This window comes from Anguilla rostrata, chromosome 9 (genome assembly GCF_018555375.3).
Source record: "Anguilla rostrata isolate EN2019 chromosome 9, ASM1855537v3, whole genome shotgun sequence".
Lineage (NCBI taxonomy): Eukaryota > Metazoa > Chordata > Actinopteri > Anguilliformes > Anguillidae > Anguilla > Anguilla rostrata.
Window position 1 is genome coordinate 51,877,664 of NC_057941.1, and position 26,860 is coordinate 51,904,523.

The window sequence follows — 26,860 nt, forward strand, 5'->3', positions numbered from 1 at the left end:
GTGTGTTTTTGTTGTGTATAGGCTAGCAGTAAAGTGTGTTTTTGTTGTGTATAGGCTAGTAGTAAAGCGTGTTTTGGTTGTGCGGCGGCTGTGTTTTTGTTTTGACCTAGCGCTGAGCTGTCTGAGGAACCCGACCTTCATGGGTGGACAAAGCTTGATGACTCCAGCCCGGGGCCCTTTCTGATCAATGCACAGTACCACTGACCCCAAACGGAGGGGAGCCCCATATGGTACACCCCCTGTACAGTATGTGCTCAGAGCCCCACATAACCTTAACAACGCAAGAGCCGTGGAAAAAAATCCATATGCAATGTATTTTTTAAAGGTCATGGTGTGTTTTTATTTTCTTTAATGGTAACAAATGCTTAGTCTAGCCCTTCGCGTTGAAAGGGATTTAATGATGAAAACAATTGGAATTCGTTTACAGTTTTGGCTACCACAAAACTCAATTTTCTTAAAAAACACCAAACCAAGATCAGATATTAACCTGAAGGCCATCAACGAGACACTAAGGTGGCGCCACTGACAGTGACGTTGGTGACGTTATGTTTTGAGTTATGTTTGTTACCGCGACTGATAAAAGCGTTGTGAACGTTAGTATATTGAAAGTGCACAGATCCCGGTAGGCGTCGACTTTCCGACTTGGAGAGCGCGCAGCTGTGTGCAGTAGGCTGCTGATGTGCGCGGATGCGGCCGCGGTGTTGCTAGGGGGCGCTGAAAGCCCACGTTCCTCCGTAGTCGCGCGGCGGAGGCGGGGGATTTTCACCTGCTCGCGCCGCGCACAGAGTTAGTGATCACTGGCAGACTTCAAACGGCTCTCGTGCGTCTGTGTGTGATCCAGGCGCATAAATCCCGGCGCGCGAGCGTCTCCCGCATCACCTCCCACACGCGCTCATTTCCAGCCGCAGCTCAACACCCCCCCCCCCCCCCAAACTCCCCCGCCCCCTCCAGGACTACAGACAGAGGCGGGGAAAATACAGGCTCTAACGGAATACATCCACTTTCCAGAAACATTTTTTTCTGCGGTGCTATCCGGCACGCGGCAGCAACTTCCCCCGTGAGCATGCACCGTGATCGCGATCAAATCCCTGTGTGTTGAAGGGGTTGCTGATAGGCATGTGCGAATCAGGCACCGAGAACGTAACATTGTACATACTGGGAAAGACTTACGATGCGTTTATGACAGAACCACCCAGCGTGACGATTATTCTTTGGAAGGAATTTTAATAATACTAATAAAATACGGAGCTCGCAGGTTCTTATCGAAAGTGTGCTTTTGACCGGCGTTGCCGCGGATTACCTTTTTTTTTTTGCAGCTTTTCACTCAAAAGAAAATCATTCGCAATGCTGGGAAACTTGTGTAGCGACATACTGGAATTTTGCTGGAGTAGTTGAAAGACTGGTTTCCCTCTCGCGTCCGCGGATCCGTCTTGTGCTCTCCATAACGCAACAATGAATGCGCCCGGTTCTTGGAACAAAATACGCATCGAAGCCGACTGCTAGGAAACGCAAAAAAAAAAAAAATCCGTAGACTTCAACGTCAGCCACCAAAGAGAGATTGGCATTGGCAGTCCCTAAACTGGGTTGACATTTGTTTCCCCCAAGGAGTGAAGAATTTGCTCCCAAAACCGAGCAGGGTTACTATGGTATCATGGGTTGGCTAGAGGTCATCTTTTTGTGCGGATTATTACACGTTCCTGTCGGCGGTAAGTGTTTTAAGATGTTTTATTAAGACGATTTGCGCGCAGACAGACCGGACCCCATCATTTCTGACCAGATGACCCTGTGTGATTAATTGATCTTGGGTGAAATGCTTACGTAACATTCCTTTAGATGCTCTGACGCATCGGCACGTTCTGCCTGGCGGTCAAGAAGTAGCCGTCACCAGTTCTGCTGTGACCGTGACCTCTGGTCCTGAGTGGACCTTAGCGGTCTTAGCCAGTTTTGTCCTGACCGGGAAGCGCTGGTCAGAAAAGATGCGCGAGAGCAAGCATGGGGTCGGCGCGCGGCTGCCCCGTCTGCTGAACCCTCTGCAGGCGGTAGTCCGTTACCCCCGTGGTCAAATTTAATTCCCGTTCGGCACCACTAGAAAAACAGACAATGTATACTGGTGTACTTTGGAGCAGCTTATATAAATGAAACTGAGAGAGAACCTTGTGAATGGAATGTTTTTATTTTAGACTGTAGGCAACAAATGATTTATGGTGACTGATTTAACAGTTGGATTCTTCCTGATGAAATCTATGTCAGTTTGAAGACACGCGTAATTGATTGGGTTCCAGCACCCTGCACTTCCTGATATTTTCTTTGGGTCAAAGTGACCACCATAAATTGAAGACTTTGGCATCAAACAGGTGACACCTACGGAAAGCCAGTGAGGACAGTTCAAACTGTTTAGGCATTTAGGCGGTGGCAGTAGGTGTGGTGAATTGCGAAACCAAGCAAAAAATTTGGAGTGCTTGAGCCTCTATGAGTGGGAAACACCGGGTACCTAGCTCAATCCTCTATAGGCCAACTCAGATCTTAAAATCTGACATTAGCGTTTATTCATATTTGTCTGAGAATGTGAAAGCCCTCTCTTTCCCTCCCTCCCTCCCTTTCTCTCCGTCTCTCTCTCTCTCTCTAACTGCTATATTGAATATTTTGAAAGAGGTATATTTCAGAGAACAGGTTGAGAGGGAAATTGGTGAAGTGAGACAGAGAGAGAGAGAGAAGAGGGAATGTTGGAGAGAGAAGAAGAGAGGGAACATAAGGGTGGGGGAGAGAGAAAAAAGAAGGAGAGAGAGATGATGGTGTTATGTCATGCCATACAGTGCACTGAAACAGAAAAACTGAAATTCTGATAGAGAGCGTAGAGAGAGAAAGAGGATTATATGGGGAGGAGAGGAGAGGGGGATTCTACTGGAAAGATGATAGAGAAAGAGAGAGGGAACAAGGGGGGAGAAGAGCAATGTGAGAAGGAGATGCTTGTGGGGTAGAGTGAGATAAAATGTGTGTGTGAGAGAGAGAGTGTTTATGAGGGTGAGTGTGTGTGTGTGTGGATGTGTGTGTGCATGTGAGTGTGTGCGTGTGTGTGCGTGCATGTATGTGTGTGTGTACCTGTGTGTACCTGTGTGTGTGGACTGTGCATGTGTGTACCTGTGTGTGTGTGTGTGTGTGTGTGTGTGTGTGTGTGCGTGTACCTGTGTGTGTACCTGTGTGTGTGTGTGCGCGTGTACCTGTGTGTGTGTGTGTGTGTGTGTGTGCGTGTACCTGTGTGTGTGTGTGTGTGTGTGTGTGTACCTGTGTGTATGTGTGTGTGCGTGTACCTGTGTGTGTGCACTGTGACCTGGCTCAGGGCTCGTAGCGCAGTAGGCTTGCAGTAGTGGGTTTCAGAGTGACAGTCTGAATGGACTAGACCTTGGCAGTGGGACGCTGAGCACAGTAAGCTGGAGATTAAACTGTGAGTGATGGGACAAGCTGAGGTCACCGGGCGAGAGGCGTCGTAACGCTCCTCAGCAAATGTGATTGCTCTGGCCTGCCCGCCGTCGGGGAAACGTTTATTGTGTTTCGCGCATTTTCAATCTTGTCATCTGTCACCGCGGCCCAGCGTCTAGCGAGCGGTGCGAAGGACGTTCGGTTCAGGTGGATATTATGGAGGAAGAAGGCTGGAGCCATGGACCAATCAGCTGCGTCTTCCCTCAGCAGCATCTGACACTCAACAAATCAGACATAAGCAAACGCTCATTGCATTGCATTCCATTCCATTACATTAAGAACTTCCCCTTAAACTGAATGTTTGTCTTGACTTGTTTTCATCTTCCTTGATTAAATATACAAGGATTAAGTCACAAGATACTCAACGCCATCAAATATTGCCAGTTTTCCTCAGTTAAGTTAGGCGATATATAAAATTATTTTTATTTGCATCGCAAAATTGTGTGCATTTCAGTCTACGTTATTTTAAAATTGTGGATACATGTACTCCTCTTGTTCCACATTGGCTTCGTCAGTAAAATTATGGGAAAAGTAAAGTTAAGTCAGTCGGTTAGTCAGTAAAGTTAAGTCTTAAGCTGAAAGAGAGGTGTGATTACAAGAGAAACGATAAACAGCGGTTACATCAAGGTGAAGGTACAAGTGCACCGTGAAAGTGCTCGAAGATCGAGACTCAAGATGCGCTCGCTTGCTCGTGTTTGATTGGTCGCCTCTCAGGTTTGCTGTATGTTCCCGCCGAGTGCGAAGCTTCGAAAGTGGCGGTTTTCGGCGTGAAGGCTGACCTTCGCGGGGGAGCGTTCCTCGAAGAGCGGTTTGAGGCATTTTCCCGGTCGATCGGGTGCCTAAAAGCCCAGCCGTTAAACCATGTGTGAGACCTCTCCTGCTGACTCATACCGGGGGAAATATGTGTTAAAACTGCCAGTAATCTGCAGCACTTTGTACTGGTGTCTAAAGGGTTAAAGTGTTAAAAACCTTTTTAAAATTTTTTTTTACATAACCATTTCATCTCCTGCCTAGAAGATCCACATTCAGTGCCTTTTTAGGGTCAGGCTTGAGACTGAAACGTTTTGGCACACTACCTCTGTTTTCTAACACAAAGGACTAGAAAAAAAAGAGCTCAGTCTATTTATATTTAAAATGACTGGACCAGAGGGCAGAATCTCTGTGAGTGTTACCTCTCCTGTGACCCTGCCTGGAAGGGTCATACTCTATAGACCTGGGGTTTTCAACAGGGACTGTTGAAAACTTGAAGGTACAGTCAGCAGCTGTTGGTGGTCCCTGACCAGGCTTGATATGCAATCACTGTATATATTTTTGGGGAAATATTTAATGATGATGCTGCGAGATTGAGGGTGAATCTGTCGTGGGATTGGTGGAGGCATTGGGGGGAGGGGTTTAGCATGTTTCACTATGCCTGGCTGTGAGATTGAGGGTGATTCTGTCGTGGGATTGGTGGAGGCATTGGGGGAGGGGTTTAGCATGTTTCACTATGCCTGGCTGTGAGATTGAGGGTGATTCTGTCACGGGATTGGTGGAGGCATTGGGGGGGGTTTAGCATGTTTCTCCATGCCTGGCTGTGAGATTGAGGGTGAATCTGTCGTGGGATTGGTGGAGGCATTGGAGGGGTTTAGCATGTTTCTCCATGCCTGGCTGTGAGATTGAGGGTGTATCTGTCGCGGGATTGGTGGAGGCATTGGGGGGGAGGGGTTTAGCGTGTTTCACTATGCCTGGCTGTGAGATTGAGGGTGATTCTATCACGGGATTGGTGGAGGCATTGGGGGGGAGGGGTTTAGCATGTTTCTCCATGCCTGGCTGGACCCCAGTGAAGCGCAACCAGTGACATTTGCAGACTCATGCAGAAGGTGGTCCAGTCTGGTTCTGCTACCACGGAAACGGAGGGGGATTGGGGGGGGGATACTGACAGTCATTGGACGGGTTCTCATCGGAACCCCAGTTGTTTGAGGGGATTGTAATGTCTCAAACATATGGTTCAAACATATTGTTCAGAATTTTGCTGAAAATACGTTTAAAAAAAAAATACTGATGAATTGATTGATCTTTTAATATTGTCTGTAGTTTTCGAGTAGTGAATTAGCATTTATTCCCTACCTTGTCCCACCGTGACTCTTGGCGAGTGATTGTGTAGCTGATGGTGAGAAGGCGAAGTGGTTTTGGTAGGTTGACCCAACCCGCTGATGGTGAGAAGGCGAAGCAGTTTTGGTTGGTTGACCCAACCCGCTGATGGTGAGAAGGCGAAGCAGTTTTGGTTGGTTGACCCAACCCACTGCTGGGTTTGTCCCAGGCCCGGCGAGGGACGGGCCTCCTTCAGCCGGTTCCCTGGTAACGGCCTTGTTCAGAGGAGTTCATAGCGATCGATGATGTGGAGCGAGACGCCTGTGTGTTATTCTGAGGTGTCATACTTGTGGACTGGAATCCAGTTGGGGTGTGTGTGAGTGTGTGTGTCTGTGCCTGCGCGTGCACTTGTGTGCGTATGGTGTGTGTGTGTGTGTGTGCATGCATGCATGCATGTGTGTGTATGTTTGTGCATGTGCACATGAGTGTGTGTATGTGTTTTTGTGTGTGTGTGTGTTTTTGTGTGTGTACACTTCAGTGCACTGAGCTCTGTGGTTCATTTTATCTGGCCCACACAGCTGGCCTTGCCCCCCCAGCCGTGTTCTGAGGGATTCATTTTGGGGGAAAGGGGCGTGTGAGGCGGGTGGGGGGTGGGGGGTGGGGGTGGGAGGACGGGGAAGGGGGGGTGCTTCAGCTAATGGGGGGAGAGAGAGAGGGGAGAAGGAGAAAGAGACAGAGATTTTTTTAGGTGTAACACATCTTTATTGGCACACTGATTAGTCAAATTCGATATAATCCACATACAATAAAGTGCTACCAGTAAACACAGGTAAAAAATAAAGACACAAAAACAAACAAAAAAATCAAAACAATTGCATGCAATATGCATTTCCGCATCTCTTTACCACTTACCCAAGTCAACAAGCATAAAACAGGCAAACCCAAAACCTCCTGTTCCACTTTACCTAGCCCCCAGGTGCCAATAAATTACAGAGAGAGGAAGAGAGAGATAGGGAGAGAGAGGCAGAAGGAGGGAGGGAGGGAGAGGAAGAGAGAGAGAGATTTGGAAAGAGGGAGAGATAGACAGAGGAACACAGAGAGAAGATATTCTAATTATTTTTGTTGTCGTGAATATATTCTTCTGTAATTATTTATCTCTGTTGATATTTATATTTATTACTGTTTGCTTTTTGGAAATATCAGCAAATTTATTAACAGCCAATAAGGAAATTTGTAGGGAGAGAGGAAGGCAGATGTGGAAAGAGAGAGAATGAAGGGAGGGAGAGATCAGGGAGTGAGAGTGAAGGAGAGATGGAAGGAGGGAGGGAAAGAGTGAGGGAGAGGAAGGGATGGAAGGAGAGTGAGAGAGAAGAGGATGACAGCTGTAAGAGAAAAACAAACAGGACGTGGGAGGTGATAAAATACCATAAATCCAACGATGAAAATTCTCCAGAGTGAATCATATCTAAATGAAATATTACGCGTATGTGTTATGTTGCCGTGTGTCATAATTAAGATGCTCTGCTATGGAGGAGTAAGCAAACCCTGCCCCTGGCTTGCGCATGCAGTAAATGTTCATTTCATATTTGCAGCAACATTATCAGGTTCCTTCAGTTTCACCATGAGAAGCCAATGGGTCCCTGCAGCCAAAGCTCCTGTGTAATGACTGTGTGATGCTCTCAGGCTAATGGGCCAGTATGTCTCACTGAAGATGGGCGTGTACGTAAACACAATCGACACAGAGCACACGCCAAAAATAGACGCACGTTATTGTGGGGGAACAACAGTATATTTGAATTCCTCATTCCGTTCTCACGGAGATGGAAGGGCGCTGCCCAACCCTTCAGCCTGGCCTTCTGTCTGGGACGGGAGAGAGGGAACATGATTAATTAAACCATACATTATTTTTCACTGTGATGTTATGTCAACATTATGATAATTTTATGTGACAGCACTTAAAGGATGAGGATGAAGAGTGAGTGTGTGTGTGTGTGTGTGTGTGTGTAATGTCTGTGTACGTGTGTATCGTGTGTGTGTGCATGTGCATGTGTGTGTGTGTGTGTGTGTGTGTGTATAGTGTGTGTATAGTGTGTATAGAGTGTGTGTGTGTGTGTATAGTGTGTGTGCGTGTGTGTGTGTGTGTGTGTATAGTGTGTGTGAGTATGTGTGTGTATAGTGTGTGTGTGTGTGTGTGTGTATAGTGTGTGTAGTGTGTGTGTATAGTATGTGTGTGTGTGTGTGTGTGTGTGTGTGTGTGTGAGTATGTGTGAGTGTGTGTGTGTGTGTGTGTGCTGTATGTGTTGTGAGTAGTGAGCCAGCTGTCTCGCCTTCGAGCAGGCCTTCCTCGACATTCCCTCCCGCTATCTTCCTGTCTTCCCCTCTTCCTGTCTGCCCCCCGCTTCCCCTCCGACAACGCGATGATGGATGTGTTCCTGTCGATGGCGGGTTGGCAGAGATATCAGCCCTGGGAAAGAGAGAAAGCAGAAGAGAAAGAGATCGATGGGTGGAGAGCGATTCAGGGAATGGGAGATAAAAGAAAGAGTGAAAAAGAAAAGTGAAAAATTATAGAGAGATTATGGAGAGCGATTTATAAACAAAGGAACGGTCGAGAGATAGAAGAAGAGATGGATGGTTGGGAGAAAGAAAGTGAGAGAGATTTGTTCTGCTTCATATCTGCATACGAATGCAAATTCATTCAAAGCCAGAGAGGTACAGATCACATGTTTTCACTGTTTTTAACCCCCTAAGACCCCACAGTTGATTTTTGTGTCCTCTTGGGGACATGAATCTCTGGTCTTAATATCAAGAACCATGTATTATACTTTATTATGCTGAAACCTGGTGCCAGTCTTCCCCCTGCAGATATTTGAACCTGCAACCCCTACAGGCTCCCTAGCTTTTCCCTGACACTTCCACGTAACTTTTTCCTCTTATCGTTCTTTTCTCTTTTCGACACCTCCAGCGCCTGCTTACCTGTGCTTACCTGCTTACCTGTGCTCATTAAGTCTGATAATTAGTCCAGTTATGTAGGCAGGGGTTTAAGTGGTGCGAACAAGGGGGGCATCTCGGGCGTAATATGAACTGGCCAATCAGAGCTATGCTGTGTCACGTACTGCGTCGTCATTGGTTGCACTTAACCTTTTACCTGCTCAGGGGGGTGTATCCAAGGAGACAGTGACCAATCACAAGCCTTCCTTGTTCCTTCATGTGTGCCTCGGAAAAGAACAAATTTAGAGGCATCTGGCATCTGAAAAATTGACAAGACTGTAATACAAATTAGATTCTGTGTAATTTGATTGCTGTGTCTGGGCATGCAGCCACAGCTTATCCGGGGATTGTGGGAGATGTAGGCGCAAGGATTAGGCATTCTGTGATGCTCCAGATCTGTGAAGGCCCACGGCAGCCAAATTCTAGTCACTCTTGTGTTGAATTCTTACTGACAGACGTGCTGACAGACGATGCATTTGGTGATGATAAATCTGAGAGAGAAATGTTATTTGAAAAGATATTTTGTTAGTTATCATTTCTGCTTACCTTGATATTATTATTATGAATTTTCATACTTTGCATGTTCTGTATATGGGTTTGTAAAACTTCTTTGGTAGTCCTACTAAGTGTCACTGCCTTGGCCTTCAAAGGAAAGAGAATTACCCACAGTTTGAAGGTGAGAGAGGGAGAGCACACACACTCAGGTGTTCAGAAGTGAGTGTGATTTCACATGAGGGCCAAACCTCCAGGACGGGGTATCCTGGGATCATTGCTGTTCCCCGTTGGGGCTGTGGTGTCAGTAGACTTTGTGCCTTACTGCTGCACCCTCCCCCCTCCCCTCAGGGTCCCGTGTACGCCAGGAGGACTCCCCTCCCCGGATTGTGGAGCACCCCTCCGACCTGATCGTGTCCAAGGGGGAGCCGGCCACCCTCAACTGCAAGGCGGAGGGGCGCCCCACCCCCACCGTGGAGTGGTACAAGGACGGGGAGCGGGTGGAGACGGACCGGGACAACCCCCGCTCCCACCGCATGCTCCTCCCCAGCGGCTCCCTCTTCTTCCTGCGCATCGTCCACGGGAGGCGGAGCAAGCCGGATGACGGGAACTACGTCTGCATCGCCCGCAACTACCTGGGGGAGGCGGTCAGCCACAACGCCTCGCTGGAAGTAGCACGTGAGTTCTTACTCCTGAGGTCACAATGCCAGAATGTCACTGTGAGGTCACAATGCCAGAATGTCACTGTGATGTCATAATGCCAGAATGTCACTGTGACGTCATAATGTCACTGCTGTACTCCATCTTCCTGTCATTTTCAATGCCGTCTAATGCTGTGGTATTTAGCAAAAGGCACCGAGTATAAATCAAAGTTGTGATTCATACACACTCTTTCAATACAACACCTTTGTCAAGCAACACTTGGGCACCACACATAAAACATGGAAAGACAAAGCTCTTGAGAAGTTTTAAGTAACAACTTATGAAAAAAAGTATAAAAGAATTGGTAACAGGTATGTAAAAGTTTACAGGCATAAAAAAACATGAAAATGGGGCTTTGGTTTTTCAGGTTGAGTTCTGTCAGTAGAACAAGTGGAGATTGGTGGAAATTAGCTAAGGGTAAATGTCACGTGGAAGGAAGTATTACTTTACACAGAGAGTTGTCAGTGTGTGGAATATCTTGCAGGTCATGTAGTTGCGGTGATGAACCTAGCTTGATACAGTGCTGGATACTCCCTAGACTAGATAAATGAGAAGCCAAAATGGGCTGAATGGCCTGTGCTCTTTAATATGTATTCTTATATTCTTTTGTTCTAGACGGGCTGAATGGTCTGTTCTCCTCATTATGTAATTTTACGTTCTTATATTCTTAACAAGGGCATTCAGACATGCCTCTCCATTGATGAGGTCCTCTTTCCAAAAATGAGATGCAATCTTTGTGTGATTTGATTTTTCAGCCCTGTGAATGAAGGATAAACAGTTAAACAAAAAAAAATTACAGTCTTGGATTCAATCAAAAGTTTATCCATACCTCCTGGATCCAAGTGAAATGCGAATGTTAGAGTTTTATCTCCACTCTTACAGTTTGGTGTGCTCAGTGATCAGAAAGATTAACTCGCCAACTGTTGTTTGTTAAGAGAGAGGAAAAAAAAGCTTAACTTGCAATCATTTAACCTCAAATCAAAATTAAGGACTAATGTGGATTAAATACAGACCCTGGAAAGTTTGCTGAAGAGGACGGTTTGTGAGCCTGCTGGATTCGAAGGGTTTATTTCCCCTGATGGCAAATGCGAGGCATCTCTTTGTGAACTTCTTCTTCTTTGTTTTTGGGTCCTAGTTCGATGAAGGAACGCGCTTCTGTGTTTGGGGCAGAAGCTGATTTAATGGCGGTTTGGTTTGTGGGAGGGGTTGGTGGCTGATTAAATTTGAAAATCTATGTACTGCGATGCTGTTTCGGGAGTGAATTGAGTGTGCTAGAGAAATATATTGGCATATATTGAAAAATCTACTGCAATACATTAGTTATTCTTCGGAATATACGGTAGTCAAAATAGTTTATGTATTTTTTAAGTATTTTATGTTTTAATGATTTAATGCGTTGTTGTACTTATTTACGAAAGTAAAGAAATAGAGACAGAGAGGAGGAAGAGACAGAGAGGGATAGCGAGAGAGAGAGAGAGAAAGAGGGAAAGAGAGGGAGGGTGAGGGTTATCTGCCTCAGAGCAGCACCTGATACCACGGCCTGCCTTTTGAAGCTGAGCTGCTTGGGGTCACCACGGTGACCTGTCTCTCCCAAATCCTCACGGTGGGGGGGTTTAGGAACATGAGTCGCAGTGGCAGAGTCACATGACCTCAGAACAGGGGCCGGTGCAGTCTTTCGAAGACTTTAGAAATTTACCTTACCTGGGACTTTAATGTGTTTAATGTCTGTACAGAAGGAAGGAGGAGAGGACTGTGTGTATGTGTGTGTGTGTGTGTTTGTGTGTGAGTGTGTGAGTGTGTGAGTGTGTGTGTGTGTGCATGTGTATGTGCATGGGTGCATGTGTGTTTATGTGTATATCTGTGTGTGTAGGTGAGTGTGTGTCTATGTGCGTTTGTTTGTGTGTGTGTGCGCGTATATGTTCGAGTGTGCATACGTGTGTGGGCGTTGTGGTAAAATGATTATAGGGAGATTGGAGATGGGGGTTGGGGTGCATAAGGGGGGGGGGGGGGCGTGCAGTACCACTGCCCTCGACCCCCCAGGTGTTCACTGTGGGGCTGCGCCCTGATTTATTGATCTTTGGAGACGAGGGCTTTGAGAGCAGATGAAAAATTGATGAGCTCTAGATTATTCTTATTGTTCTGGCTGATCCGCCTCACAGGGGCTGTGTGATTGGGGGGCGGGGTGGGAGGGTGGGGGGGCTCCAGGGGGGTGGTTTAAATGGGGGAGTTGATTGTTTCTGTGCACGTCAAGGTCAGAAGTCAAAGGTCTGAGTGTCAGCAGAGAGAGAGAGAGAGAGAGAGAGGAGGAGGAGGAGGAGGAAGACAAAGAATTTTGATTGTAATGATTGGATTTAAAATCCTCGACAATCTCTCAAGTTGATGTTCTTCAGTCAGTCGGTAATTGCCCAGGAGAGAGTGCACAGAAACATGAGAGGAGTTCAAACGAGCTGAAAGACTAGATAATTAAATTACATATCATTTTTTTCTAATAAATTATTCTTTTTTTTCCCATTACATGTGATTTTGCCTTTTTAATTCTAGTAAGATTAAACTGATTAAAATTCACTTAAATTAAAGGTACTGGTGGTTTTCCTCCTAAAATGTTGTCATTTGTTAATGTTAATTAATTAGCCGTTAGCCCGGTTGGAAGAAGCCTTTCACCTCTGAGGTAGGTTACTCAGATGGGCGGAGTCAGTAGATTACTCAAATGGGCGGAGTCATCAGCAATAGTGCATCGCTAATGTCAGAAGCCAGAGCTAGAACAACTGTAAGCCTCCCTTAACAGCCTTGCTGTTCAGTGTGAGCCGTACCGTGGATTGGTTGCAGTGCTCTATTCTGATTGGTTGAGATGGCGTTGACTGTTCACCGGCACCTGGGGAAGCGGTATCAATGCCCGGCGTGTGAAGTAGGTCCGGCTAAAGTGGCCTCGTCGGCACATTTTTCTCGTCGCTGCGGAAAGTATGAAAGGCGGTTCATCAGGATGCCGGTGAGGATGGTTGTGCGTGTGTGAGTGAGTAAGTGTGTGTGTGTGTGTGTGTGTGTGTGTGTGAAAATAAAACCACTTCAGGGCGTCTCTCTCTCTCCTCCGGATCTCACCGCTCCTCCCTGTCGGGGGTGTATTCTTCACACAGCTCACGCCCCCGCGCTGCGCTTTCCCTCAGTAATATTCCCTTCCTTTATGTGCTATGACTCTTCCCGCATCGCTCCTGTCCCCTGCCCCCCCTCCCCAGATAAATGTGTATTTGGGGGGGGGAGGGGGGGTTGCTGTGGCGAGGGAGCACCGGGAGGAAGGGGGGGGGTTGAGGGGGAGGTGGTGAGTGTGAGAGTGAGGGTGTTTGGCACTGCTCTCTGGCTCCTTCTCTCAGATTTCATTTACAGGAGAAAAAGAACGACTCTGGGAAACAGCAGGCTCGTGCCAAACCGCCACAGCCACCGCCCCTAATCCCCCCCCCCCCTTTGCAGGGCAATAACGAGCCACCGCCCCCCCCACCAGGGACTGCACAGAGAAATGCGTGAACTCTGCTCACAAAACAAGGGGCAGGCATGGGGGTATTACCATGTCGTAAGCATGATATAACACCTTTTATAACCAGCTATGACAGCTGGTATTGCAGCTCGAAGCGGGTGTCATAACACTGTCATGATATATGCAGCGATCACTTTGTAACACTCAAATCTCTGCAGTAAAAGGCATCACATGCCTTACATCACATTATATATGACTTCATAAGTCATAAGCTGCAATGCACTGTCACGTCTGGTTAAGACAGGTGCTATGTCATGCCTATGACAGTGTTATGTAGCTTTTATGGTACTTTGTACTCTGTTTGCCAATGTCTCTGGGCCCAGCATTCTGTCACATACACACACGCACGTGTGGTTGGATTCTCTGTCTCACACACGCGTGTGGTTGGATTCTCTGTCTCACACACGCACGTGTGGTTGGATTCTCTGTCTCACACACGCACGTGCGGTTGGATTCTCTGTCTCACACACGCACGTGCGGTTGGATTCTCTGTCTCACACACGCACGTGCGGTTGGATTCTCTGTCTCACACACCGTGTGGACTCTGTCTCGCATTCATCCCCGGCCTCTGTCTGATCGATCGGGCCACACCGTGGGATGGGAGTTTGAGTGTGATGCCGGTGCTGGGTATTGATCCGCTCTGAGATGTGGGGTGATTTACTGATATTGCCTCTTTCCTGGGGGGCGTCGGAGTAACACTTCACTACACCCCTCATCCTGGATGAGAGGCTCTTAACTTACTGGAGAGAGTGTGCGTGTGAGTGTGTGTGCGTGTGCGTGTGCGTGTGTGTGAGTGTGAGGGTGTGTGAGGGTGTAAGGGTGTGTGTGTGAGAGTGTGTCTGTGTGTATGTGTTTGTGTGTATGTGTGTCTGTATATGTGTATGTATGTGTCTGGTGCTCAGTCAGTCAGTCTCTGATCTGTCAGAGCTGGCAGGCTTTCTGTCTCTCCTCAGGGCTCAGCTGGAGGCAGATACTGCAGTGATTTAGTCATCTTAAACTAAAACTCATTTGAAAAGTAAAGATTAAAAAATTATTGCTAATGTTAAGATAGAACACAGGCCTATCCAGAATTAATTGACCTATGCAATATCACTGATATTTAAATATGGGTATTAATTATCTGAATTATGGAGCTGATTCATCAGGTGAGATCAAAATGAGGGAGGAAAATGGTTCAAAGGTCAAAAGGGAGAAAATCCCCATTGAAACACAGTGAAGTGGGCTTAATGGGAACAGGTGGGCTTAAAGGGAACATCAGTGAATTTATGGTTAAAAGACAGAATATTTGATTCTACTCACATGACATTAAAAAACAACTATATGAAATAAATCTATATATGGTGCACTAACATAATATGAAAAGTATAAATTGATCATGTAGAGAAGTAATTAGCTATACTCATTTACATCCACCTCAGACAGTGTGATTTTTTTGCTAGAGTCCCCTTTAAGCCCACCAGATAAAAATGATAATTAAAAAATAAATAAAGATAAACATACACATTTATTGTCTATTTAACAGTATAATAATATAAACTGCATACAAAAATATAAACTATACATTCTTATCATGCTTTATGTCATTGCAATGAACCATACTATGTAGCTACTGTATTGATGCAGCCTGTGGTCTGTTTGCTAGCGTGCTAAAACTCATATTTTGATTTCAAAAGACACAATATTTCTAATTCAGGTAATATTCTAACATATGTCTCATTCAAAACACTAATCACTTAAATTTTGATAACAAGTGAGTACTTTCCAAAAACAGGAGTAGAAATATACAAAAAATGTTATTTTCTGAGGGTACCAAAATCACCTAAGTTTTTTTGCAACTTCTGGGATCAGCAGGCACATGCCACACATATGCTTCGATAACTCAATATCGACAAATGTGATTGACTTACAATAAAAAGTGTCATTTACGTAACAAGCAGCTTCATTCGAAAAAACATCACACAGCAAAAAATGATGATATAGTTTTTTTTTATTTGACTCAGAAGTTGCAAGTGGGCTTATATGGTACGTGGGCTTAATAGGGACGTTTACCCTATCTTAAGTAGGCTTGTCGCGATGTCCGTCAATACATTTTGTAATTACAATTAACAACTAAAATAAACGTGCATCTGCAGTTTCAACATTGAATATCCAAATATGTGCTTGCTAACAAGCTAGCTGGCTAAAACGTAATTTGCTAATCATAACATAACATATAGCTCGCTAACTGATTTTATGACATTCCAAGTTCCAGCGCACACCAAACTACGGAGGAAGAGGTCTGCATGCTATTTCGCCGAGGCTCTCAACCAGGCGAACGTTTCCCTGCTCCTGTTTACAACCGGCCATTCCCTGTGAAATTTGGTGCCCCTACTTGAAAGGTCCTAATACCAAGAAAATAAGGACCCCTTAATGAAGTCCGAATTATTGCCTCATTCAAATTTAAATAATTTAACGTTTTTGTTTGCTTATCCTTGATTGTACTGTCAAATTTTACTGATGCTAATGTTAAACTTGTTTTTCTCACTCAGTAGCCCATGAAGAAAAAAAAAGAAATTATTAAAAAAGTAAAAACGGCTGTCTTGTGATATGCCTGATTATAAACCGAGTTATATATATATTCGGAATTGTAATTTATATATTCAGAATTGAAGTTATATATTCGGAAATTGAATTTATATATTCGGGAATTGTACTTATATATCCAGAATTGAATTTATATATTCAGAATTGTAATTTATATATTCAGAATTGAAGTTATATATTCGGAAATTGAATTTATATATTCGGGAATTGTACTTATATATCCAGAATTGAATTTATATATTCAGAATTGTAATTTATATATTCAGAATTGAAGTTATATATTCGGAAATTGAATTTATATATTCGGGAATTGTACTTATATATCCAGAATTGAATTTATATATTCAGAATTGTAATTTATATATTCAGAATTGAAGTTATATATTCGGAAATTGAATTTATATATTCGGGAATTGTAATTTATATATTCAGAATTGAAGTTATATATTCGGAAATTGAATTTATATATTCGGGAATTGTACTTATATATCCAGAATTGAATTTATATATTCAGAATTGTAATTTATATATTCAGAGTTGAAGTTATATATTCGGAAATTGAATTTATATATTCGGGAATTGTACTTATATATTCAGAATTGAAGTTATATATTCAGAATTGAATGTATATATTCGGGAAAGATGGCTAGCGGAAGTGCGCCTGCCATGACAGTTCCACCAAACATAGGCTCTACCACTCTTTGAGAAATAATAATTCATGTGTGTGAATACTTTGCCCTTGGTTATATAATCAAGACAACATTGTCAAAAACACGTTTGGAAACACTGTCATTGCTCATTTTAAACTGAAAGAGGAAACGCATCTAGCTAGCTAACTTAGCCAAGCACCTCAAACACCGACATCGCGAGTTATTCAGAGTTTAAGCAGCTCATCTGTACTCTTTGCGCGCTTTGGAGAAGTGCCTCAGGTTGTAAACAGGAGCAGGGAAACGTTCGCCTGGTTGAGAGCCTCGGCGAAATAGCATGCAGACCTCTTCCTCCGTAGTTTGGTGTGCGCTGGAACTTGGAATGTCATAAAATCAGTTAGCGAGCTATATGTTATGTTATGATTAGCAAATTACATTTTAGACAGCTAGCTTGTTAGCAAGCACATATTTGGATATTCAATGTTGAAACTGCAGATGCACGTTTATTTTAGTTGTTCATTGTAATTACAAAATGTATTGACGGACATCGCGACAAGCCTACTTAAGATATATCAGCTGATTTAAAAATGTGTGGGTAGTTTTTATCAGCGATGAAAACAAACAGCTCGGTAGTGAACTGAACACCATTACACAGGCGATCGGACAAGCAATATAAATCTTTATTAGAACAAGTACAGCACAAACAGCATGTCACAAAATAGTAACGGTAGTACAAAACTTAGTTCAGAGATATTTCACTTCGGTATAATAACATAAGTAATTTTGTGCCATTTGGAGGCAGAACCGAATTCCATCAAGATGGCTGCCTCAGAGTTCTCTCTGCAGGAAATACCCCGCCATGGTGTACACAGCATGGGCAGTGCCCTCAGTCAGGGGTCCGTTGTAGGGCACTGGTTAGGGCTTGTAACTCAAGAGGATGTAGGTTCAAATCCCAGGTGGAGCACTGCTGTTTTACCCTTGAGCTAAGTCACCTGACCTGAGCTGCTTCGGTAATTACCCTGCTGTGCCTATAGAGAGTGTAAGAATGCAAGCTGTGTAAGTTTCTCTGGATGAACGCATCTGTCACACAAATAAATAATAAAAAATGTAAAAAAAGTAACGTCCCATCACTCAGGCCCTCTCACTCTGACAGTGTACCCCCAGTGCATTCTGGGACTGTGACTGCGACCTGAGCTTGTGCCTCAGATGCTTGCGCTTTTAGGTACTCTCGAGCGAGGCTCTTAACCCGAATCTCTGCTGTAAAAATTTCAGCAGTCTTTGTGAGGAAGTTCCTCCCTGTTCTGCTGATGTCAGCAGCCCTGTTGGTGACAGTGGCGTGGGGAATATTCACGCCTGTTCGCCGCCACTCTCCCTCAGTCTGACAGCGGTCTGTCGACCCTGATGCCCCCTTCCCCCCCCGACCCTGCCCAGTGCATTCTGGGATGTCGTCATTTGGTCATCTCCCTGGTGTGGTGACACAGGGCCGACCATGGCGCCTTACTGACCGCCAGCACCTCCCCCTCCCCCACCCTCCCCAACACCAGTCCCCTTTCTCCCTGAGAGCTCACGCTCTGTTTTCGGTCACGTGACCAAAGGTCACAGAGGTCATTGAACTTGACTCCGGTTGCCGTGGTGACTTGTGACAGCTTCTTGAGGTGGCAGAGGGCTTTTACACCTGTGACTTGGTTCTTAGACTGGGAGGCGAAGAGGAGGGGACCACTCCCATTGGAGGGGGGGGGTGGTTCTTTGGGGTTTGGGGTTTGGGGGGTTCTTTGGGGTTTGGGGGTGGGGGGGTGAGGGTTCAGAATGTGAGATTCGGGGCTCTGTGTTGCTGTGAGGACAAAGCGACTCGTTTCTCCCTTGGACAAGATCAAGTCTGCAGATGCTCTCTCCCTCTGTTCATTTCTGTTTATCTCTCTGTTTATCTGTCTGTTTATTCCATCATCCCTCTCAGCCCCTTCATCCATCAATCATGCATCTTTCATAAGGCCCAGGCGCAGTTAAATTATGTGTGGGTGAGCGCATCTGAGCCTCTGTGTGTGTGTGTGTGTGTGTGTGTGTGTATGTAAGGAAACGTGAGACATAGGTGGAACATTAAAACCATCAAGCTGTAAATAATTCCCTGCACGCATCGAGGCAAAAGCGAGCTAAGTACTCCCCCCCCGTCCCCCCCGCCCCCCGTTTCTCCTCTGATGCGAACTGGGACGGCCCATCTCTGGAGAGTGGAGGCGCACTCGCGGCCGTTTGCGCCACATGCACACACACACACACACACACACACACACGCCCCGCCCCGCCCCGCCCCGTTTCCTGGCGAGCGGCGATCCGATCCGATGGCGGCGCTAATTAGCCGTAGCCGCTGAGCTAATTGCGGCGGGCTGCGCCTCGATTACCACGGGAACGGGTGATGTAACGAGCACCTGGCCAATGGGAGCGCACGTATCACACAGGAGGCAGGGCCCATACGTCGCCGCTCAGCCCGGAGCGGAATGGAAAGGGTAAATATGGCACTGCTGGGTACGCGGATGTTCATTTAAAATGGCGGCTCATGGTGGAGCCCGAAGTGATCTGAGGAAGGATCGGTCTGGGGGCGGGGGGCGGGGGTCCACTCTTATCCGAAAAGGGGCCGATTGTGGGTGCAGGTCTGTGTTTTAGCCCAGCACTATGTACCATGTCTCATTCAGCTGATTAACTAATCACGGTCTTCGGTCAAAACGTCGATAAGTAGAACCAGGTGTCTTAGTGCTGGACTAAAACAGAAACCTGCACCCACATTGGCCATTTGCCCCCCCCCCCTCCCCCCCACCTCCCCTGCACTATAGTGTTTGACTTTCCTCCCCCCTCTGTCCACAATGTGATGAGAAAGTGATTCAAACCGAAAAAAAACAACTTGTTAATAATACCATCAATGGGAATATTCCTGCAGGTGTAGTTCTTATTTATTATTTACCATCTCTTTGTGGTGAAGGCCCTCTTAATCCTGCTGTGTGTAAAGGGCGTCTTTGCTAAGTGTGATGTGTCTCTCATAACCCCAGAGTAGTTTGTGTTAAATGTCCTTATCTGTGTGTGTTAAAGTCTGGCGTTATTGAGTGACATGCAGTGAAAGCTCTCGGCTGTGTGTGTGTGATGTCAGTTAGCATCTCCTATCCCTGAGTTGTGTGTGTTAAATGTTTTTATCTGTTTGTAATGTGTGTGTTAAAGGCTCTTATCTTTGTTTAATGTGTAGCGATGGCTTTTCGGGTGTGTGTGTGTGTGTGTGTGTGTGTGTGTGTGTGTGTGCGCAATGTGCGTTAGTGTCCCTTACCCATGAGCGATGTGTGTTAAATTTCTTTTTTTTAAATGTCTGTGTAATGTGTGGTAAAGTCCTCACTGCGTGGGCTGTGTGTCAGAGGTTACCGTGGAAACTGACAGAAAGACACGCAAATGGACTCATTGGTTTAAGTTATTATATCATTACTGGCTGGGCTGTTGGGGGTGGACTCGACGCCTGGGTGATCTATGTCGGGCGTAAACCAGGCTCACTCGCGGATGGGGCCTCTCACACAGGCAAACACTCAGCTGTGCTTAATCAATTAAGTGATGTATTTCCACCCCCCCCCCCAACCCCCCTTTTAAAATGACTGTGAATCATCTTAATGCAGAGGTGAGATTCGGCTTTGTTCATATGGGGGGGGGGGGTGGTTTTATTGTTCAACTAAATTAAAGGAGATGGGGGGTAGAGGGTGTAGATCAAACACCTGCTCACATCACTGACCCCCCCCCACACCACCCACCCACCCACACAGAACCCCCGTGATTCCAGAACCATCCATCCAATGAAAGTCAATTAAAGTTAATTTACAGTGGTTTTCTCCCTCGCTGGGTGTAGATGGATTTTTTTGTGTGTGTAATGCAGCCAGTGGAAAGATGACCTATTTTGCAGAAATTTTTGTTTTCGATGGAGCGTGTGGGGATTGGGGCCGGGACCGTGACCGTGCCCCCCCTGTGCCCCCGCTGCCCCCCCCGCCCCATGTCTGCGTGCCTGGAGCCCCGTATCTCACCGCGGGGGGGGGGGGGGGTGGGACCGGCAGCTTTGTCGCTAACGTGCAGAAGGACAGAAACACTTCTCTCCACGCAAACCCCCCTCTTTGTGGCTGAGTGTTGGCTCTGAGCCTCACAATCCCTGGTCACGCGGCTCCCTGCTGCGCTCCCACGCTGTGCGCCGGCTCCCTTCTGCCGCTCCCCACGGCCCTGCCTGGCTCCGCCGCTCGGGTCTGCCGTCCCGTGGTCCTCAACCCTACAAGCTCACTCAACAGCTAGAGCAGGCTGCCCACCCTGTCCTGGAGTCTACCGTCCTGTAGGTTTACACTCCAACCCTAACAAAGCCACCTCATTCAACAACTAGAGCAGGGCTGCCCAACCCTGCTCCTGGAGGTCTGCCGTCCCGTAGGTTTACACTCCAACCTAACAAAGCACACCACACTCAACAGCTAGAGCAGGCTGCCCAACTGACCCTGGTCACCGTCTTAGGTTTACAATTCAAACCTACAAAGCACACCTCACTCAACAGCTAGAGCAGGGCTGCCCAACCCTGCTCCTGGAGGTCTACCGTCCCGTAGGTTTACACTCCAACCCTAACAAAGCACACCTCACTCAACAGCTAGAGCAGGGCTGCCCAACCCTGCTCCTGGAGGTCTACCGTCCCGTAGGTTTACACTCCAACCCTAACAAAGCACACCTCACTCAACAGCTAGAGCAGGGCTGCCCAACCCTGCTCCTGGAGGTCTACCGTCCCGTAGGTTTACACTCCAACCCTAACAAAGCCCACCTCACTCAACAGCTAGAGCAGGGCTGCCCAACCCTGCTCCTGGAGGTCTACCGTCCCGTAGGTTTACACTCCAACGCTAACAAAGCCCACCACACTCAACAGCTAGAGATCTCATTGAGCTGCTAATTAGTAGAATCTGGTACCATATTAGGGCTGAAATTAAAACCTACAGGATGTTCGGTCTCCAGGAACGGGGCTGGGCAGCCCTGCTCTAGAGACCGGGTCTGTGCGGGTGTTCAGGTCCGTCCATCTGGAGGAGTGGAAATAGGGCGACATAGCTCAGGAGGTAAGACCCATTGTCTGGCAGTCGGAGGGTTGCCGGTTCAAACCGCGCCCTGGGCATGTCAGTGTCCTTGAGCAAGACACCTAACCCACCTACTGCTTGGCGAATGAGAGGCATCATGTAAGCGCTGGATAAAGCGCCATATCATGAGTCCATTTACCCATTTGGAAATAGTTTTCCCCTGGCTGTGTGTTCAGCACAAACACACACTCTCACAGAGACGGCAAACTGAACTGCTGGCCTGGGAGAAGAGAGCAGGCAGGGGGGGAATCGGCTGATTAGTCCATCGTTTCGCTGAATTAGCGTTTACGGACTCACCTGGTGGCCGGCGCACCTGCGGGCGGGTGGGCGGGGCCACAGGCCCGTGAGCTGCAGGGAGGGCGGAGCCAGGGGGCCCATGAGCTGCCTGTCGGCATGGTAACAGAAGGGCATGTTGCAGACTGCGGCAATTAATGGTTTCTGCTTAGTCCTGAGAATGCCTGGTAATTAATCAGTCTGAGACAATGCCTCTGTGCGTGTGTGTGTGTGTCTGCGCATATATGTGTGTGTGTGTGTGTGTACGTGCTCACGTGTGTGTGTGTGTGTGTGTGTGTGTCTCTGCGCGTGAGTGTGTGTGTGTGTGTGCGTGCGTGCGCGTGTGTGTGTGTGTGTATATATGTGCATGTGTGTCTATCCGTATGTATGTACAGTACGTGTGTGTGCGCGCGTGTGTATGTGTGTATGTGTGTGTGTAAAGTGTAAAGTGTAAAGTGTAAAATGTAAAGTGTAGTGTGTAAAGCGTAATGCATGTCACAGATAAAGGGCGTAAATAACTCTCAGTAATGTCTCCCACAGACCTGTCACCGCAGTGTGAGTTACGCGCCTTTTTCCCGCCATCAGTTAAAGCGCGTTCATTCGAGACGCCCCCCCCCCCCGCCCTTTCGGTCCGCCGGGGTGCGTGACTAATGCCCGTCTCCGATGCGGGACAGGGTGCCCCCGTGCCCCCCTCACGCCCCCCTCGAATGTTCAATTGAAACGCCCGTCACCGCCGGTCTGTGATGGTCCTGCTCGCTCAGTTACGCAACGGGCCAATCACAGTGCCTGCCGGTCATTTCTCATGTTCCGATTGGGTGTGAAGCCAGACTGATGTGCCGTGTTTTTTTATTTATTTTTTATTTTTTTACCTTCATGATTAATATTTCAATATTTTATAAAAAATTGAAAATGTAAATTGGCTGAAGGGTAGGCATTATTTAATATTGATGGGAAGATAATTGCCATCTTTATGATTTTATTCAAAAGTGACTGCTGTAAATTAATCTTCCAGGGATCTGGCTGCTGCTTCGAGCTGGTAGCTTTCTTAGAAAATGTGTCGGAAGAGGACACAGAATGATTCTCCGTTTAACCCTTTGAAGAGTAGGTATTTTGGAATTGATTTTTCTTCAAAATTCTTAGTCAGTGTTCTGGAACTCCACTGCATTCAGTTGGCAGCAGTGATTGTGACATCAGCATTAGAATGTTCAGTTAAGAGCATTCTGATCACTTATCTGCGACCTTAAAGGGTTAAATAAATGCTGTAACCGTATCTGCGCTGGTCAGCTGATCTCTCCACGTCTGTGTCTCACGGACACCAAGCCAGCAAGGCCGCTATATAATCCTGTGCTACACATCTGCCTTTTTCTGTAAATCTCTAAATCTGTTTTCCAGTTTTATAATCCTTTGTCTGGAGACTGTTTGCGCACACATGCCCGACCATACATGCATGTGTGTGCTTGTGTGTGTGTGTGTGTGTGTGTGTGTGTGTGCCCGTGCATGACCATGTATGCCTGTGTGAGTCCCAGTGTGTGTGTTTGTGTGTGTGTGTGTGTGAGACAGAGAGAATGTCTGGTAATTAATCGAAGACGATGCTTCCTTATTTTCTGTACAAGTCTATGTGTGTAATTTGAATTTGAATTTGAGAGAGAATGTGTATGTGCTTGTTTTTTGCATCTGTATATGAAAGAGAAAAAGTGTGTGCACTTCTCCTACACACACACACACACACACACACACTTACGTACACTCACACACACACACACACACACATCACTCACACCTCACACTCACACACACACACACACAACGCACACACATACGTACACTCACACACACACACACACACACACACACACACACTCCACACACACACACACACACACACACACACTCACACTCACACACACACTCACACACACTCACACACACGCACACACACACACACACACACGTGTGGCCATTTGACAGATGTAAGCTACTGGAGAAACAGTCAAGCGACGTAGAATCCATCCTGCTGGTGACATGCTCATTAGAGACAGGCTGCATCTGAGGCGGTGGTGCTCTAAAGATCACTCTCTCTCTCTCTCTCTCTCTCTCTCTCTCTCTCTCTCTCATACCCTGAGTGGTAATATCTATCTGCTAAAGGAAAGTGTTTGAGGAAATAAACAGCTGCCTTTAATAATGTTTTTGTCTTCCGCAGCGTGTTTCGTGCAAGGTCTCGAGAAGCTCTCCCATTTGATTTTATGATTATGGCCGATAAATAATTTTTATTTGTTTATGAAAGGTATTGGATGTGGGTGTTGGATGCATTTTTAATCACACCCTTTTTTTAATTACTCTTCTTTAGAGACCATAAAGAAAGCATTACAGTTATTTGAACAAATGTTCAAATGAGATTACTCATTTAAATCACACGCGTGCACACACTCACACACACACAAACACACACGCACACTCACACACACAAACAGCATCTGGAGGACACAAGTTCTCTCAACTCAGTTGTAACCAACGCTGTTCCTAGAGATCTATCTTCCTGTAGGTTTTCATTTCACTCTTAAATTGGCACACCTGTCTCTACTAATTAGCAGCTCAACAAGATCTCAAGCTGTTGAATGAGATGTGCTTTTTTGGGATTGGAGTGAAAACCTACCGGGCGATAGATCTCCAGGAACAGAGTTGGTTACCGCTGTCTCAACTGATGTCAGTGCAGTGACCACCATGATGTATCGACCAGAAAAAAATCATAGAACATTTTCACAACTATCAACAACCAGAATCTTAAAAGGATTATTTGGGTAGCTGTATTCACACGCAGTAAATAGAGTTTAAGGTGTTTTAGGTACAGTATTAAATAATACTCACTGTTAATACTGTACCTAAACTCAGTTATTACACGGTCCTCAGTATGAATAATAACCAAACTCAGTCCTCATTATGCACAACAAACAAACTCGTTATTGAATAGTTCCCAGTTTGAACAATAATGACACCAAACTCAGCTTTCACACCATCTGTGGGAAGCCTCTCTGGGGACCAGTCAGAAACACATAATCTCTCTCTGCCTCTGGTTCTCCATCACGCATCCACACAAGCACTCTGTCTCTCTCACGCAGTTCTCTTTCTCTCACTCGCTCTCACACAGTCACTCTCACTGTATTTTTGCTAGCTTTCTCTCTCTCTCACATGTCATTTTTCTCTCTCACACACATGTAATTACTCTTTTATTTCTTTGTCTTTCTCTTGCATGCTGTCTCTCACATGCTCTCTCTCTCTCTCTCTCTCTCTTGTAAATGGTTCACAGAGTCACTGCACTGCTTTTTGTTTGATTGTTTGATGACATCACTGGGCTTTTGGTCGCAAGCAGCACTTTGGCCTTAACCTCCCACTATCTGTCAGTCCACCGTCGTCCCCGGCAACAAGGATTTTTTTTTTACACCATGTGCCAAGCTACCCTCCTCCCCCCTCCCCATGTGACCAGCAGAGTAACAGACTCCAGCCCACGCTAAACACCATCTCATTCCAGTGCTCAATTAGTGCCTCGCTTCGGTTATTAAGGTTTACACATTCACATACACAGGTTTACACATTAACACGCACACGCACACACACACACACACATACACACACATACTCGCACACACAGGCAGGCAGGCAGACACATACACACACACACGCACACACATACTCGCACACACAGGCAGGCAGGCAGACGCGCACACAGCAGACACAGACACACACACAGGCAGGCAGACATAGGCACACACACACACACACACACACACACACAGATGGGAGGGGAGGGTTGGTGGATTAGGCCTGGCTTGGCAGGCGGTAGTGGAGGCAGGGTAAGGCCACCCGCATGCCTGGCAGTCTGACAGCCCCAGCATGCCGCTCCAGTCTGCCTGGGGGGGGGGGGGGGGAGGCACAGTCGGGTGGGGTGGGGTGGGGTGGACTGGGGGGGGGCACAGAAGGCTGGATAAACACTGCCAGGGACCCGGGTTTTTCCCGTCACCCCCCAGCTGTTCCAGAAGGACCACAGATTGAGCAGAACACTCGCTCTCATGCTCCGGTACCTCTGCTCTGATTGGTCAAACTCCTGGGCTATTGCTCTGGTAACTCTGCTCCGATTGGTCAAACTTCCATAACTAATGCTCCGATACATCTGCTCTGATTGGTGGAACTCTGCACTAGCTCCATACCTTGCTCTGATTGTGGAACTCACGCTCATGTTCCGTACCTCTGCTCTGATTGGTGGAACACTCTTGCTCTGATTGGTGAACTCGCCAGCTACCTCTGCTCTGATTGGTGGAACTCACGCTCATGCTCCAGTACCTCTGCTCTGATTGGTGGAACTCACGCTCATGCTCCAGTACCTCTGCTCTGATTTGTGGAACTCACGCTCATGCTCCTGTACCTCTGCTCTGATTGGTGGATGTTCCTGTGCCCGCCTCAGTGCGGATGATTGTTGTTGGGGAGCCGAGGCAGAATGCGGTTGCCATCGCGGTTAAAGTCAGCGCAGGAATCGCAGGGCCCGCGTTGGCGCTCTGCGAGCAGATGTTTTCACCAAACCCACGTCTGGGCCGTCTGTCATCTGGAAGACCTGGGGGCGTGGTTAGGGGAGGCGGGGGGGGGGCGGTCATATTTGTGCCATTGGTGAAGGGCACTGAGAATATAGCTGAGTGGGAGATGTGGACCCAGCTGTCCAGCCCCTCTGGACACCCCCCCTGCACCCCCTCTCTGTACCCCAGTGATGAAAAACAGGAAGTGGGACAGCATCCACGTTGCCGTCTCTTTCATCCCCTTCCATCCTCCTCCGTCTTCATTTCCTTCCCACAAGTCTCCTCTTCGCGACTGGAAGATGTGCACCGGTTGTCTGTGTCGCCTCTATGGTAAATGGAGGAGAGACTTCTGGCTGTCTGGCATTGTGGGATACCGCTCCGTGCCGGACTGCGCCAGGACGTATGGCAGTGTGGCATTGTGGGATACCG

At 46.9% G+C, this 26,860-nt stretch overlaps 1 protein-coding gene across 11 annotated transcripts in view; it reads left to right on the forward strand.

Moving 5' to 3' along the window:
- The window catches only part of LOC135264125 (roundabout homolog 2-like), a 168,346-nt gene that overhangs the window by 77,906 nt on the left and 63,580 nt on the right, over positions 1-26,860 (forward strand). For 8 of the 11 annotated variants that reach the window (XM_064352798.1, XM_064352799.1, XM_064352800.1 and 5 more), the window contains one exon: positions 9,379-9,705. In XM_064352798.1, coding sequence (XP_064208868.1) covers positions 9,379-9,705 — 327 coding nt within the window. Of the gene's footprint in view, positions 1-110; positions 231-996; positions 1,707-9,378; positions 9,706-26,860 lie in introns of those variants that run through there. The other 3 variants (XM_064352808.1, XM_064352807.1, XM_064352809.1) reach the window with 3 other exon arrangements.